This window comes from Vombatus ursinus, unplaced genomic scaffold (assembly GCF_900497805.2).
Source record: "Vombatus ursinus unplaced genomic scaffold, bare-nosed wombat genome assembly UNPS02014924.1, whole genome shotgun sequence".
Classification (NCBI taxonomy): domain Eukaryota; kingdom Metazoa; phylum Chordata; class Mammalia; order Diprotodontia; family Vombatidae; genus Vombatus; species Vombatus ursinus.
Window position 1 is genome coordinate 6,237,839 of NW_020954702.1, and position 16,786 is coordinate 6,254,624.

A 16,786-nucleotide genomic window follows, 5' to 3' on the forward strand; every position below is an offset into this window, starting at 1 on the left:
TATTGGAGTTGAATTTTGTTGTAAGTCTGTGGGTTGAGTCCATACATCTCTGTTGCTAGTTGTGTGGTTGGCGATCAAGGAGAAACTCCTAATGCTCTCCTCTGAAAAAAATGTATGCTATATTAATTTCACATGTAGTTGACATATATGTTCTCTCCCCAGTGGAATGTAAGCTTTTTCATTTTTGTTTGTATCCTCAGCACCTGGCACAGGTCCTGTCAACATAGGAAACACTTACTAAGTACTTGTTGATTAATTGAGATGTAGAAAAGGGTAGAAGAGGGGGCAAAAGGCCTCTGATTTCTTCTTTAAGTAGGCAGTAAGATCCTCAGCTGAAACGGAGAGGGCGAGGATGGCATGGAAGGCTTGCAGAGAAGGTTTAGAATAGCCTTCTGGGGTACTGAGATTCAGAATCATTTAGGGAAGACTAAAGGTATTGTAAGCGATTGATGTTGGATGCCTTTAGGTAGTTTCAAGATTTCTTCTAGCAGTAGTTGGTGACTAGGACTGGAGTTGGCAAATAGAGGGACTAATCTAGTGTTGGTGTTTGACAAAGCTTTAGCGTTAATAGGATGGAGGAGGGGATAAGGGATTCAAAAATAGAGGTAAGTCTCTGTAGAGTTGAACTGGTTAAGTGTTGAGTTCAGATTGGGAAAACAAAAAATAAAGTTAGAGCAGATGTGTTTTGACTGGGAGAGTACAAAATAGTAGTGGTATTAGAGGTCTCGGTGAAAATAAAGTGTAAATGTATAAGGTATAAGGTATAGGAAGGATGGAAAGTGAGGAGTTTATGGTCTGATAAAGGCACTTCAGAGCTTTTGATTGTTGAAGCAAAAGGCTTGTGAGAAATGTTGAGATTTACAAATAGTAAATGATAGAGTCAGATTTAAACCTGTGCTTAGCCCAGGTATAATAGATGTAGTAGAGTTGAGGAGACTCTAAAATTGAGAAGTTAGAGTATTTTCAGGATATCAACATAGATATCCCTAAAAACATAAGAGGAAAGAAAAACAGAAGAGCAAAAGTTGAAGTAGCGCAGAAGACTGTGAACCGGGCATTAAACTACTTGAGAAAGGAATAAAAATGACTCAGTTGAATGATTTTTCCAGTCTGTTTCAGCACAGGGAAGTAGACAGTGAGGCCTGGAGGTGTAGCCAGGAGAGAGGGCCACCCACAAGATTCCTGCCCAGTACCTAAACAGGCCCACAACTATGCACCAGAGCAACAATTGGTTCAAAATCCAGCAAAGAGGAGCCCAGCCTTGTGAGGGTCAGAAATAAATGCCAATTGGCAGCTTTGTTGCTCACTAACCAATTCCAGGTCAACGATCCAAGACAGAATGAGGAAGGGTGATGTTCCAAGGTTAGGAGTGGTAGCAGGTTTTAGGCTGTGTGTCAAGGAACAGTTTTGAGAAGCAAGGAAGGGCTGTGTGTTTCTGACCCCAGAAAATGAGCAAGGTCTTAGTTATAACGTCTAGCCTAGTCTGAAGCCTGCAAGGGAATAACTAGGGCTGGAATATCAGACCAAAATGGAACCTACAGTTCCATAACTCTGAAACAGCAGAGCTTTCTAGCTTGCTGATAATAGCTGAGTCCAGCAGTACTTTACTGGACCTCCAAGTAGGGCAAGACCTTAGTTGTGCTGCTTAGATTCCAACCCAGGTGAGGAAATTGCGGAACCCAGACCAGGAGGGCAGTGATCAAACTTTGCCTTGGGTCAGACTACTTTGGGAGCACTAAAAGCTTTCAGGTCAACAACCTAAGCTGCCTCTAATCCTGGAATAAATCAACATTTAATAACCTGAGAAAGCCTAGACCAGGAGTGGAGAACCTGTGGTCTTGAGGCCACATATGACTTTCCAGGTCCTTGGGTGCAGCCTTTTGACTGCGTCCAAATTTTACAGAACAAATCCTTCTATTGAAGGGGTTTGTTCTGTGAAGTTTGGATTCAGTTAAAGGGCCGCACTTGAGGACCTAGAAGGCCACAGGTTCCCTCCCCCTGGCCTAGACATTTTCAATAGAAGTATGCAGACTCCAAAGTAAGGAAGTAGGTTGGAGCAAACAAAAAAGAACTCCACCATATAAAGAACTATTGTGGTGACAGGGACACTCAAGACATAATCCCAGAGGAAAATGATTCTAACATACTTATAAAGTCTCAAAGAAAAACATAGCTTGGACACAAGTTTAATTGGAATTCCTGGAAGAGATGAAGTAAGACTTTTTTTTTTTAAACTTAAAATATCTTCTTAAATAAAATGAGTATGTAATGTGAAAAAATGTTTAATAGGAATGCATATGTAAAGCCTATATCAAATTGCATGCTGTCTTGGGGTAGGAGAGGGGGAGAGAGGGAGAAAATTTAAAACTCAAAAACTTATGGAAGTGAATGTTGAAAACTAAAAATAAATTAATAAAAAATTATTTAAAAAAAGAGATGTAAAAAAAACAAAATGAGTATGTTAGAGTTCTTCTATAGGATAAAAATTGAGAAAGGAAATAACATCTTGGCATAAGAGGTGTGCACCTTACCCAAAGAACAAACTCTCTGAAATTAGGATGGAACAAATGGAAATTAATGACTCTATAAGACAACAAGGAATATTAAATAAAATTAAAAAAACCTGAAAGGTAAAAAAAAAGTCTTTTCTAAAGCAATGGACCTTGCAAATGAGTTGAAGAGAAAAAAAATAAGAATTATTGGACTACCTGAAAGCTATGATCAAAAAAACAAAAAGAGCCTATACATTATAGTTCAAGAAATCTTTAAAAAAAAAAACCAACTGCCCAAATCTCTTAGAACTAGAGGACAAACTGGAAATAGAAAGAATCCCCCAGTCACTTGCTGAAAGAAACCTCAAAATGAACTCCCATAAACATTGTGGCTAATATCCAGAGCTTTTAGGCCAAAGAAAAAAATGACTTCAAGCAGCCAGAAAGAATTCAAGTACCAGGGAAGCATAGCCAGGATCACACAAAATTTAGTAGGCATCACAGTAAAGGACTGGAGATCTTAGAATAATCCCAGAAGGTAAAAGATATAGACTTACCACCTAGAATAACTTGCTTAGCAAAACTAAGTGTTCTCTAGGGGAAAAAAAAAACCCAGTTCTTTAATTAAATGGAAGACTTCCATATACAACTGTTGAAAAGATTAGAGCAGTGTATAATCTTTTAAATACATATGTAAGATTTAAGATAAATATAAAAAGGTAAACATGAATGAAAAATCACAAGGATAAACTGTTTACATTCAAATATAAGGAGATGATACAGAATTCAATCATTATCTGGGGATATAGAGAGAGTCTAAAAAGACAGAGGACCTGGAAGTGGATCTGTTATGTTTTGATATTAAAAGAAGCATGGAAAGGGACAGGGAAAGTGGTACATTTCAGGGAGGGGACAAAGGGATAGGAAAAGTGAGAATTAATCTCATGTAATTTGGGTGTGCAAGAAGACTATGCAAATAGGGATGGAGTAGGGGGATTGGATGATGCTTGAACCTCACTTTCATCTAAACTTGTTAAAAGACTGAAGCCTATGCACAAGTTGAGTATAAAAATACATTTCACTCAACAGCAAAACAGGCTTTAAAGGGAACGGGAAGTTAGATTAAAAGAGGAATTAGTTCTAAACAAAATAAGCTCTAAGGATGTACAAAGATACTAAGAATTGGAAAGTAAGGGGATGCTGACCAGTTGGGGAAAGGCTAAACAAGTTATGGTGTTAATCAATGCGATGGAATACTATTGTGACATGAGAAATGATGAAGGGAGTGCTTTCAGAGAAGCCTGGGAAGACTTGTATATATTGATGTAGAGTGAAGTGCGCCAAAACAGAACAGTTCATACAGTGACATTATTATAAAGACAACTTTAAAAGACTTAGGAACTCATCAGTGGAATGACTACGTATGGTTCCAGAAGACTCATATGCTACTCCCTTCCTGATAGACATTAATAGACAATGGAGAATGGGGATTTTTTTTTTTTGGACATGGCCAACGTAGGAGTTTGTTTTGATCAATTGAAACATATTTTTAGATATTTCCCTGCCCTTTTACAGGGGTGGGGATGGGAGAGAGAATGAAGATTGCTCTTTAAAGACAGGAACTGGTTTCATTTTGTCTTTGTATCTCCAGTACTGAACACAGTGCCAGGCACATAATAGAAGCTAAAAAAAAAATGCTGGCTTGATTGATGTAGTTTTGAGAGTTGTCTGAATATAAATGATAATAGAAGCCTCAAGAGTAGGTGGAGTCATCTAGGGAGAGAGTATGGAGATTTACAGGAGATGGATGAAGGACAGATTTTGAGGGTGGCCTTTATTTGGAAGTGAGAGAAACAGAAGCCAACTTGTTATTTTAAACTGTTACTCTGTTGCTTGGTAAGAAGTCAATAGCTTTGGATAAATGAATTTATGTGAAATGAATTTTTTTTCCTTTTCATGGAGGCCTTGAGTCCTGATGACCGTTATATCCTCACAGCTGACAGAGATGAGAAAATCCGTGTTAGTTTGTTTGCAGCACCACACAACATAGAATCTTTCTGCTTGGGTCATACTGAGTAAGTAAATTGTCCTTCACATTTGATAATAGTTGTAATCATACTTCACATTTATATAATGTTTTATAGTTTGTAAAGTGCTTTCATCACAACTTAGTGAAGTAGGTAACATAAGTAGTTTGTCCTTATTTTACTGGTAAAGGAAAGTAAAAATCATAAGTGACCTGCACAAGATCGCATAGCTAGTGAATACTAGAACTAAGAATTGAACACAGGTATTTTCACTTCAAGGCAAACACCACATTGGTTTTGTTTGATCATAATTCATGTATGAATTCATGTATGAATCATTACTTTTATTGTCCAAGGAAACTGCAGTATTTATGTCATGAGCCAATTTGCTAGTTTTTATTTAATTTTTATCAGCTTCAACACATTGAAACTTAGCCTTCCAGTTCATGTAGAGAAGTCTCATCAATGGGCAGTAAGTATTGCTTTGGAGTTTCTTCTGAAATTAGTAGTGCTTGCTGTTTGTTTATGTTAATTAATCATGGTTTTTAGAAAGGGTTTATTTATTTGATTAAATAATGTCCTATTAGAATAAAATCCAGTAATTTTTGACATGAGGCAAAGTACAGGTTACTTGCAGAGTGATTATGAAGGAAACTACTGGGGGTCTGTTATAATTTATTTAGTTAATCAGTTTGAAATTTGTGTTTTTGATGAAGTTTTTGTTTCAGGAGAGTGACCACATAATTTATAGGTATAGAGATTCCTTTATGTCGTGGACAGGTACTCAGGGAGCAAGAAATATGTAGCTTAACATTTTTAACTGTTAAGAATTGACTCTGAACTAAAGTATTGCTTTTTTTTTGTTTCAGTGTGCTTAATTTTATTCTTTTTCACTTAACATGCAGTTAGTTTCTTTCCTCTCATTTCCCCATTATTGAAAGGAAAAAAAAAGCTCTGCAACAAGCATGCCTAATCGAGCAAGACAAATTCTTACATTGGCTTTTTAAAGAAATGCATGTCTTATTCTGCATCTTGCTTTCATCACTTCTCTTTCAGGAGTTGGGTAATATTCTTCCTCAGTGGTTGTCTGCAATGGTGGTTGGTCATTGCGTCAATTGAATTGCTAAGTTGCTTTCCTAAATGTACTTCTCTGTGTCTGTGTCTCTGTCTTTGTCTCTCTGCTTCCCTCCCTCCCTCCATGAGAACAGTTTTATTTTTAATTCCCTGAGTTTTGATGTCTAAAGAAGGCATTTCTATTGAAAGTTGTAGTTATTCTTGGACAAATATTTAGTTGAGGTTTTCCCAAGGAAAAGCTTTAGTTTAATTTGCTGGAAAATGTTTTAAAGTATTGTATTTGAAGTAATGAAAGAAATTAGGGAGTTAGTTATAAATTTTTGAAATTCCTGATGATTAATCTGAATTTGAATGATTTGCCTAATTTTTTTTAAAATTCCATTTTATTTTATTTTCAGTTTCAGATTTTTCTCCCCTCTTCCTCTGACTCCCCTATGCATTGAGAAGGCAAAAAAAAAATTCCCCCAAAACATTGTAAATATATATAGTCATGCAAACCTTGTCAACATATTAGCTATGGCTCCAGAAAAGAAAGAAAAAGAAAAGAAAATATGCTTCACTCTGCTCTCTGAGTCCATCACCTTTCTACCTGAAGGTGGTAACATGTTTGATTATAAGTCCTTTGGAATTGTGGTTGGTCATTCATTTTATTGATTAGAGTTACTAAGTTTTTCAAAGTTGATGACTTTACAACATTGCTGGTAGAGTATAAATTGTTCTCCTGCTTCAGTTCAATTCACTTTACATCATTTCATACAAGTCTTCTCAGGTTTTTTGAAACTATTCCCTTCTTCATTTCTCATAGTACAATAGTATTCCATTGCATACATATACCATAATTTGTTCAGCCATTCCCCAATTTGTGGGCATCCCCCAAGAGAGCTGCTATATATGTTTTTCTACATGTGGAGGGCTTTTCCTTTTTCTTTAATCTCTTTGGTCTCTAGACCTGGTAGCAGTATTGCTAGGTCAAAGTTTATTAATCACCAGACACAGTTTAATAGATTTTGGGGGCATTATTCCAAATTGCTTTCCAATATGGTTATCCTGGTTCACATCTTCATCAGCACTGCATTAGTGTACCTACTTTTCCACATCTGCAGTTGACAGTTCTGAGACCTACTATCAAAATTTATAATCACCATCTCTATAGAATCATATTACTGATTGGAATAAAATAGGGTCCAACTAATCATCTATCACATTAGCTTGGGAGCTTCGAAACTTGGGTATGATGTTCCTGTGAGTTTTCATCTTGGGATCTCTTTCAGGTGAATTTTTTCTATTTCTATTTTTACCCTCATTTTAGAACTTCAGGGCAATTTTCCTTAATAATTTCTTCTAATATAGTATCTAGACTCTTTTTAGTCCAACAATTCTTATATTGCCTCTCTTTAATTTCTTTTCCAGATCAGTTTTTCTAATGAGATGTTTCACATTCTTTTCTATTTTTTCATTTTTCTGATTTTGTTTTAACATTTTTTGGTGTCTTATGAAGTCATTAGCTTTCCCTTGCCCAATTCTAGTTTTTAAGGAGCTATTTTCTTAAGTTTTTGGATCTCTTTTTCTAATTGGTTGACTTTTTTTTATAATTTTTTTGGATTGCACTTTTTTTACCCCTAATTTTTCCTCAACATCTCTTATTTGATTTTTAAATTCCTTTTTAAGCTCTTCCAAGAACTCTTTTTGGGCTTGTGACCATTTGACATTTTTCTTTGAAGTAGGAGTGGCTTTTTAAACTTCACTGTCTTCCGAGTATGAACCCAGATCTTCTCTATCCCTCTCATGGCTATCTATAATGATTGGGTTCTATCTCCTTTGCTTACTCATTTTTTTAAAAGTGGTTTATTTTTATAGTCATGTTCTAATCCTGAGGTGTGGGGAATGATGCCTAAGGCTTCAGGTTTTTGTCTTGTTGTTTTCTGAGCTCTTTCTGGTCCCAGCCTCGGGCACTCTTTGTCATTCCAGAACCATGGTTAGGGCCACCAGCCAAGGGGTCAATGCAAATCCTCTTCTTCCTGCAGTCCCTTTCCTGACTGCAAACTTTAGCTTACCCCTCTGCCCTGGAACCAGAATTAGGGACTCTGTTCTCCTGCAGGTGGCCAGTCAGCAGAGTCTCCACCCTTCTGCTTCACTCAGTGGGAGGGTACTTCCTCCTTCTCCCATGCAGCTCAGACTGTCTGTTCAGCATACCCGAGCCTGGCATCCAGCCACAGTGGGGGGTCCTTCAGTCTTCCCCTCAGCTGTCCCATCCCCACACTGTGAGGTGAAAGTTCCTGGAACCAAGGCTGCTTCCCCTTCCTTACCCCTCCAGTTGCTTAGGGCTTGTGTTAATTGATGCAGTGGAGTCTGCCTGGAGGTGTTCAGGCTTCAATCAGGTCAAACCTCAGGTCAAGTCTTTCCTGAGGTCCTCTGAAGTTATCTGAGGAGGACAACTGCTTTACCCCTGACTTTTAATTATTTCTGCTGCTCGAAGTTCACTTTGAGGTGGTATTTTAAGTTGTTTGTGGCAGAATTTAGGAGATCCCCATATTTCCATATTCCGTGTTCCCAGAGATCCTCTCCTTTCTCAACAGGTGCTTTCTTGCACTAATAACTGAGATTGTTGAGTTTATGAAATACTAAGGTTCTGTACTCCTTTGTTTCTGTATATTGTTTTCCTAATCTGTTGTACTAATCACCCTCTTTATTTCTTACCCAGTACAAAATTGTTTTGACATTACATTTTGTAGTATAGTGTGAGATCTAGGCCCCCTTCTTTCCTTCCTTTTTTTTTTTAAATTGATTTCCTATATGTTCTTGACCTTTTGTTCCTCCAGATGAATTTTTGTTACTATTTTTTTCTAGCTCTATAAAGTAATTCTTTGGTAGCTTGATTGGTTTGGTATTGAATAAACAAATTAATTAAGGTAGTATTGTCATTTTTATTATATTGCCTGCATTATCCATTACCCATTAGCAATTAATATTTCTCCAATTATTTAGATCTGTTTTTATATGAAGAGCATTTTAAAATTGTGTTCCTATAGTTTCTATGTGTTTCTTGGCAAGTAAATTCTCAAGTATTTTATACTCAAGTAGTTATTTTTCGTGAAATTTCTTTTTCTATCTTTTTCTTTTGATTTTTGTTGGATAGAAATACTGATGGCTTGCATGGGTTTATATTATATCCTGCAACTTTGCTAAAGTTGTCAATTGTTTCGACTAGTTTTTTCGTTGACTCCTTAGGGTTCTTTAAGTAAACTAACATTACCTGCAAAAGTGAAATTTTGTTTCCTCTTTGCCTATGCTTATTCCTTCAATTTATTTTTCTTATTGCTATAGCTAGCATTTCTGGTACAATATTGAATAATAATAGTGATAAAAGACATCCTTGAGTCACCCCTTATCTTATTGGAAAGACTTCTAGTTTGTCTCCGTTACAGATAATGCTTGCTTTTGGTTTTAGACACATCATTTTAAAAAAAGTTCCATTTTTTTCTTGTGCTTTTTAGTGTTTTTAACAGGAATGAATATTATATTCTATCATAAAACTTAACTTTTTTGCATCAGTACTCATTAGAGAAATTGCTTTGTAGTTTTCTTTCTCTGTTTCTACTCTGGTTTAGATAACAAGGCCATATTTGTGTCATTGAAGGAATTTGATAGGGTTCCTTCATTACCTCTTTTTTCAAACAGTTTGTGTAGTATTGTAATTAAGTATTCTTTATGTGTTTGGTAGAATTCGCTTGTAAAACTATGGAGTCGTGGGGTTTTAATTACTTTAATTAATTATTTTAATTAATATTCTTATGTGGGTTGGGACATTCTTTCGTATGATTATTGATATGTTGTATTTTTTCTTTGAGAATTTCTTATTTGTATTTTGTGACGATTAATCTATTGAGGAAGGCTCTTTTTCTTATATATTTGAAACAATTTCCTATGTATCTTAATTATTAAGCCTCTCTTAGAGAAGTTTGTTACAAAGTTTTTTTTGCTTGTTAATTGTATCTATTTTAGTAGCATCTGTACTGCTTTTGTGCAAAAAAGTTTTTTAAATATGTCATATGATATATTATGTCTATTTTATGTTCTGTGATTATCTCTATTGCTTTTTTGGTCAAGAGCTGTTCCCCTATTGTGAAAGGTATCCATTTAAAAAATTTTTGTTTTTGTTTATGCCTTTTTAAAAAATATCATTATAATTTCTCTTAGTTTTCCTTTCCTTCTCCTTCCCAGAGAGCCACCCCATGTATCTAGTAACATTTTTTTTATAATTTATTTATTCTTAGTTTTCAACATTCACTTCCATAAGCTTTTGAGTTTTAAATTTTCTCCCCCCCCACACTCCTGCCCCCAAGACAGCATGCAGTCTGATACAGGCTCTACATATACATTCATGTTAAGCATATTTTCCCATTAGTCATGATGTAAAGAACAATTAGAACGAATGGGAGGAACCATGAGAATGAAGTAATAAAACAAAACAACAAAGGAAAAAGGAGAGCAAATAGTATGCTTCCATCTGCATTCAGACTCCGTAGTTTTTTCTCTGGCTGTGGATAGCAATTTCCATCCTGAGTCTTTTGGAGTTGTCTTAGATTCTTGCATTGCTGTGAGGAGCCAAGTCTATCAAAGTCAGTCATTGCACAACGTGGCTGTTACTATGTACCATGTTCCCCTGGTTCTGCTCATTTCACTCTGCATCAGTTCATGTAAGTCTTTCCAGGTTTTTTTGAAGTCTGCCTGCTCATCATTCTTATAGCATAATAGTATTCCATTACATTCATATACATTAACTTGTTCAGTCATTCCCCAATTGATGGGTGTCCCCTCAATTTCCAGTTCTTTGCCACCACAAAAAAAGCTGCTACAAATATTTTTGTACATGTAGGTCCTTTTCCCCTTTTTATGATCTCTTTGGGATACAGACCTAGAAGTGGTATTGCTGGGTCAAAGGGTATGTGCAATCCAGTAACGTTTTTTGAAGAGAAAAATCTGGAAAACTAATTAATACATGAAAAAAAATCTGAAAATATGTGCCATTTACCACACTCATGGACAGTAGGCAGAGCACCAGCCCTGAAGTCAAGAAGATCTGAGTTCAAATCTAGCCTCAGACATTTCCTAGCTGTGTGACCCTGGGCAAGTCACTTAACCTAATTGCCTCCAAAAAATAAAAATAAATAAAATAAATAATAAATGAAAGAAAAACTACGGGATGGGGTAGGAATGTCATCTCATATCTCTTTTAAGCTATACTTGTTCTTTTTGATTTTGCAATACACATACCTTTGATTTTTTTTGGAGGGGGACATGTAGTTCTTTCATTTATATGTTCCATTACATTTATTTACCCTAGTTGTTTACCTATTCACCACTGAATGGTCATCTACTTTGTTTTTAATCATTTGCTATCACAGAAAGTGCTGCTATAAATATTTTGGTGTTTGTGGGGGATTTCTTATGGTTGGCCTTATTAGCGTACTAGTAGGGTCTCTGGATAAGATTGTTTAGTCACTTTTACTTACATAATTCTAAATTACTTCCAAAATTATTGTCCTGATTCAAGGCTCCATCAACAATTGATGAAATAAAATGACTACAAGTTACAAAATGCAGTTGGTTTTGTATGGGAATCAAATGAACCAGATTTTGTGTCATGAACACTGATTCCATCTCATGCTGCCACTTGTGTTCTCCATTTTGTTGTTGTTCTGTTATTCATCCATAAGAGACTAGATTATATAAACCATCTATTGTTTCTATATATAGGTGGATGCAATTAATCAGCATCTTTTAATTTTATGAATAGAGGACCCTGAAACCTACTCTTCCCCCTCCCAGCTTGACCAAAACTTACTCCTTCACCTTTCCAACTTGGAAAGCCCCTAATCTTTCCTCCAGTTAGAAATTAGATGACCTAATTTTGTATCCTGGTTAATTGTTTTTATTATAGTTAATTGCTGTTATTGGATTAATTGTTTTTTATGTATAAAAATATGCTTCACTTGGTATTCAGGGCCTTTGGTTTTTGGGGAGTCCATTGATCCATTCATTTTAACTGCATAGCCAACAAATTTCGTTTGTTCGGATTGTTTCTTCAGTTGTTATTAATTACCCTCCACACAGTGCATCAGTGTTGATAGCTTTCCATAACACCTCAAGCATTAATTATCCTTATCTTTTTCTCATAATAGTGATTTTATTAAATTAGTTACCTTTTTTTTTTTTTTGGCAATTGGGGTTAAGTGACTTGCCCAGGGTCACACAGCTAGTAAGTGTCAAGTGTTTGGCCTGAGGCTGGATTTGAACTCAAGCCCTCCTGACTTCAGGGCTGGTGCTCTATCCACTGTGCCACCTAGCTGCCCCAAATTAGTTACTTCTTAAAACAGTGCAGATGTCATAATTGTTAACCTAACAATTTACTAAATTGTACTGACTTTCTAAAAATTGCTTTTTGCAAAAGAAAGGAAGTGCTAAAACCCCATATATAAAATTGTTGTTCTATTTCAGCTTAGGAGAACAAAAGAAGTTTAGTTTCTCAGACATTTTAAATCAGGAAAATAAAGGAGGTAAAGCGCCCCCCCCACTCCCTTTTGGAGTCTCATCAGTAGAAATATTCCAGTAAATATGAACTAGATTCTTCGTTTACTAGATATACCATAGGTTGAGGGTTTTATCAAATTCAGTAATAAAGACATTACATGTGTGGCTTCAAGATTGGTGGTTTTTGGTCATTTAATTTTTAAAGTGTCAGATGAGTAGCTATTTCAGGCACAATATTCCAATTCTGAAATAAGCAGTATTTGCTATGTATTTTAAAAATTCTCCTCTCGAGCAGACCCAGGAGAATGCTGTACAAAGTAACAGCCACGTCATTTGATGACTAACTTTGATAGATTTAGCTCTTTTCAGCAATGCACGGATCTAAGACATCTCCAAAAGTCTCATGATGGAAAATGCTATCCACATCCAGAGAAAGAACGATGGAGTCTGAATGTAGATAGAAGCATACTGTTTGCTGTTTTTTTCTCTTCTGTTTTGTTTTGTTTTGTTTCTCCTGTCTTGTGGTTCCTCCTATTGGTTCTAATTCTTCTTTACAACATGACTAATGTGAAAATATGTTGAATAGGAATGTATATGTAGAGCCTATGTCAGATTGTATATTGTCTTGGGGATGGGGGCAAGAAGGGAGGGGGAGAAAATTTAAAACTCAAAAGCTTATGGAAGTGATTATTGAAAACTAAAAATAAGTTAATTAAAATTTTAAAAAACCCTCTCATTTCATCTTGAGACATAAAAATTTTAATATAAGATGCTTTTTTGCGAACTACTTTTCTTGAGAAGATATGAAATAGTTCAAGGATGTATGAGTAAGGCTGCATTGTTGAGTGGTGCTGGTGAATGTCACACAATTTAAAAAATCTTATAGCAGCTGTTTTCCAGTTTAGTGACTTTGTTGCCTTGGAAAGAAATAGCAACAATGACAACATTATTAGGATTTCTTTTATTGAAATCTAGTAGCAGCTGAGTTTCCCAATTTTAACCCCTGGACACCAAGAACCCAATTCCCTATTGCATTAGTACCTAAATGTTAGGGGCATCAAGTGACCAGGACAAAATGTTACAGCACTGATTGTAGTATTTGGCAGAACTGAAAATAAAGGATTTTGTGCTATATGTTTAAGGGACAGTGGGTAACAGAAGAAGACTATGAAAAGATGAGGTATCACAAAAAGTCTTTTCTAAGTCTTGCAACTTTCCTCCATCGTAGCCACTATAGTAAGATCATTTTTCATTGTAGCTTTTAATCCTCAAGAAGCACACCTTTCTTCTTTTTGTCTTTGCTTTGCTTTTCTTGTTTTTAGCATTGTCAGTGAATTGGTAATGTTTTTCACATCATCACTTTCCAATGAATATACACCTAGAACTTTCAAGAAACTGGCAAATATAGAGACTTTTCATTTTATGTAATTTTATATTTTACTAACTTTCCAAACTTTGTGAAGTCATCTCTTGAAGATGGGTTTATAGCATCTAAAGCAGATTGTTATTAACATGAAAAATTCCTTTTGCTAACCTGAAGCCTACCTCTTCCTGCAATTTCTGAAGTAGCTTATCTTTTTATTGTTCTACTGGTGTAAGCTCCTTGGATTCCTCAGGCCCTTCTAATTTATTGTTAATTTCTTTTTGTCTTTACTTCTGTTGCTGTCCTTCCTTTTTGATTTTTTTTTTGCAATTTTGTTTGTTTTATCTTTTATCTCCTTTCTTTTCTTCATCATGGTTAACCTAGTTTTTCTGTCCTAGAAATCCAAGTCCCTTAATACTGCTGCTATCTCAGGCAGTATGTGAACCTGAGGGGGAGGGAAGGAGCTATTCCCATCTTTAGACATCTTTACCAATTTGCAAGATGTGAGGTGAAACCACAAGAGTGTTTTAGTTTGCATTTCTCTTACCAGTGATTTGGAGCACTCTTTCATATATAGTTATTTATAATTTGCAATTCTTCTTGTGAGAACTTTCTGCCCATATCCTTTCTGTAACCTGTCTATTGGGGATATCCTGATATCATATCATATATATGTATAACCTATCTATTGGGGAATGGTCATATGTGTGTATAAATTGAATATACATTTTAAAAAATTAGAAAAGCAATAAAAACTCTCCCTAACATGAACATTGAAGATATTAAACTTAGAGGAGAAATAGATAAACTGGAAACCAAAACCCAGCAGAAATGATAAATAAAATTAGATGCTGATTTTTTGGAAAAAAAACTAATAAAAATGATAAACTTTTTAGACAATTTGATTAAAAGGCCAATCAAATGAACAAGATGAATTCACAACAAAATCAGAAGAAAAACAAAAAAATTATCAAAAGTTGTTCATATGTTACTATAACAACACCAAAAAACACCAAAAAAAAGGAATAGCTTAAAAAATGCAAAGTACCTAAGTTAACAAAAGACCCAGTAGAAACCTTAAATAATCCCATGTCTGAAAAAGAAATAGAAGTAATTGTAAAGGAATTACCAAAGGAAGAGAAAAAAAAACCCTACTAATCCTGATGGATTTATTGGAGAATTCTATTGATCTTTTAAAGGATGATTCAGTGTATTAAAAACAAAAGCATCTTCTAATCATTATTGTTGTTGCAACTCTGGAAAGTAGGTTCTATTATTATCTCCACTTTACAGAAGAGACAAGGGGAAGGTAAGTGACTTGCTCAGGGTCACACCACTAGTAAGTGTCTGTGGCAGGATTGGAATTCAGGTCTTCCCAATTCCAGTCTACTACTTGATTCACTGTACCACCTAGATTTCTTACTTTATTAGTTGGGTTTAATTGTATATCTTGTGTACCTAATTTGTTCTACTGAACAACTTAACATTTAAACAAGTATTAAATAATTCCAATGAGTATTTGTAGTTTAATTTGAGATCTGGTATTGGGAGGTTTCCTTTGAGGTTCTGGACCTTTGGATGATTTTTGTTTTTTCTTTTCTAACTATAAAATAATTCATAATTTGATTCCTATGGCACTGATTAATAAATAAATTAACTAAAGTAGTATTGTCTCTTTTGTACAGTTCATCAATGAGCAAATAATATTTCTTCAGTTATTTTTGTCTGTTCTGGTGATATTTTATACATTTTGTAGTTATTTTTAATTATATCGATAATGATATCTTTTAGTTTTTTAGATTGCAAAATTTCTTACAGTATCCCTCCCTCTCCTCCTTGCAGAGAGCTATCCCATAAAACAAAGAATATTTTTTTAAAGAAAAAAAATGGAAAGAAACAAAGAAAAATCAGCAAAACTCTTACATATTGGAAAAAGTCTGAAAATGTGTACAATAATCCATACCTATGGACCTCTGATGTGACAAGTAGTGGGGGGTGCGTCTTTACTGTTCTTTGTAATTTTGCATCATTCATCTTTAGTGGTTTTGAAGTTTTTCTTACCATTTACATTGTTGAAGTCATTGTACATGTGGTTTTCCTGGTTCTGGTTACTTCATTTTGTATTCATGTAAGTCTTTCCATTCTTCTTTGTATTCATCATACTCTCCTAATACTCCATTTATGTACTGTAATTTGTTTAGCCTTTCCCCAATTGATGAACATCTGTTTCATTTCCATGTCAGTGTCTATGGTGATTTTCTTCATTTCAGTGACATCTTCAGGGTTTATGTCTAGTAGTGGAATTTCTTAGTCAAAAAGTATTGACATTTTAGTCACTTTATTTACATTACTCCAAATTGCTTTCTAGAAGTGTATTACTGATCCACAGCCTATTCTTTTTTTTTTCACTTTAAAAATTTTTTTTAACTAATTAATTTATTTTTAGTTTTCAGCATTCACTTCCACAAGATTTTGAGTTCCAAATTTTCTCCCCATCTCGTCCCTTCCCCCAGCCCAGGATAGCGTGCATTCTGTATACCCTTTCCCCTAATCTGCCCTCCATTCTATCTCTTGCCCCCTTCTCTTATCCCCTTCCCCTTCAATTTTCTTGTAGGGCAGGATAGATTTCTATACTCCATTTAATGTATATCTTATTTCCCAGTTGCATGTGAAAACAATTTTTTTAACATTTGTTTTTAAAACTTTGAGTTCCAAATTTTCTCTCTTCCTCCCTCCCCACCCACCCTCATTGAGAAGGCAAGCAACTCAGTAAAGGTTATACATGTGTAGTCATGCAAAACACTTCCATAGTAGACATGCTGTGAAAAAAAAAGTATATTTCCCTTCAAGCTATCCCACCCCCCATTTATTCTATTCTCTCTTTTGACCCTGTCCCTTCTCAGAAGTGTTTGCTTCTGATGATTTCCTCCCCCAATCTGCCCTCCCTTTTATCATCCCCCTGCTGTCTTGTCCCCTTCCCTCCCTATTTTTTGGTAGGGTAAAATAGATTTCCATACTCAATTGAGTGTGTATGTTGTTCCCTCCTTAAGCCAAATCCAATGAGAATAAGATTCACTCATTCCCTCTCACCTTCCCCCGTTTCCTCTCCACTGTAAAAAGCCTTTTCTTGTTTGTTTTATGTGAGATAATTTACCCCTTTCTACCTCTCTTTCTGTTTCTCCCAGTATAATCCTCTCTCACTCCTTAAATTCTCCAGATATCACCCCTTCATCTTCAACTCACCCTGTGCCCTCTATCTATCTATCTATCTATCTATCTATCTATCTATCTATCTATCT

At 35.3% G+C, this 16,786-nt stretch overlaps 1 protein-coding gene and 1 pseudogene across 3 annotated transcripts in view; one reads left to right on the top strand and one right to left on the bottom strand.

Annotated features, from left to right (window-relative positions):
* The window catches only part of WDR4 (WD repeat domain 4), a 56,319-nt gene that overhangs the window by 14,916 nt on the left and 24,617 nt on the right, over window positions 1–16,786 (top strand). For all 3 annotated transcript variants that reach the window (XM_027843575.1, XM_027843576.1, XM_027843577.1), the window contains one exon: window positions 4,455–4,567. In XM_027843575.1, the coding sequence (XP_027699376.1) occupies window positions 4,455–4,567 (113 nt within the window). The remainder of the gene's footprint in view (window positions 1–4,454; window positions 4,568–16,786) is intronic.
* Window positions 13,262–13,807, bottom strand: LOC114029264 (annotated as a pseudogene).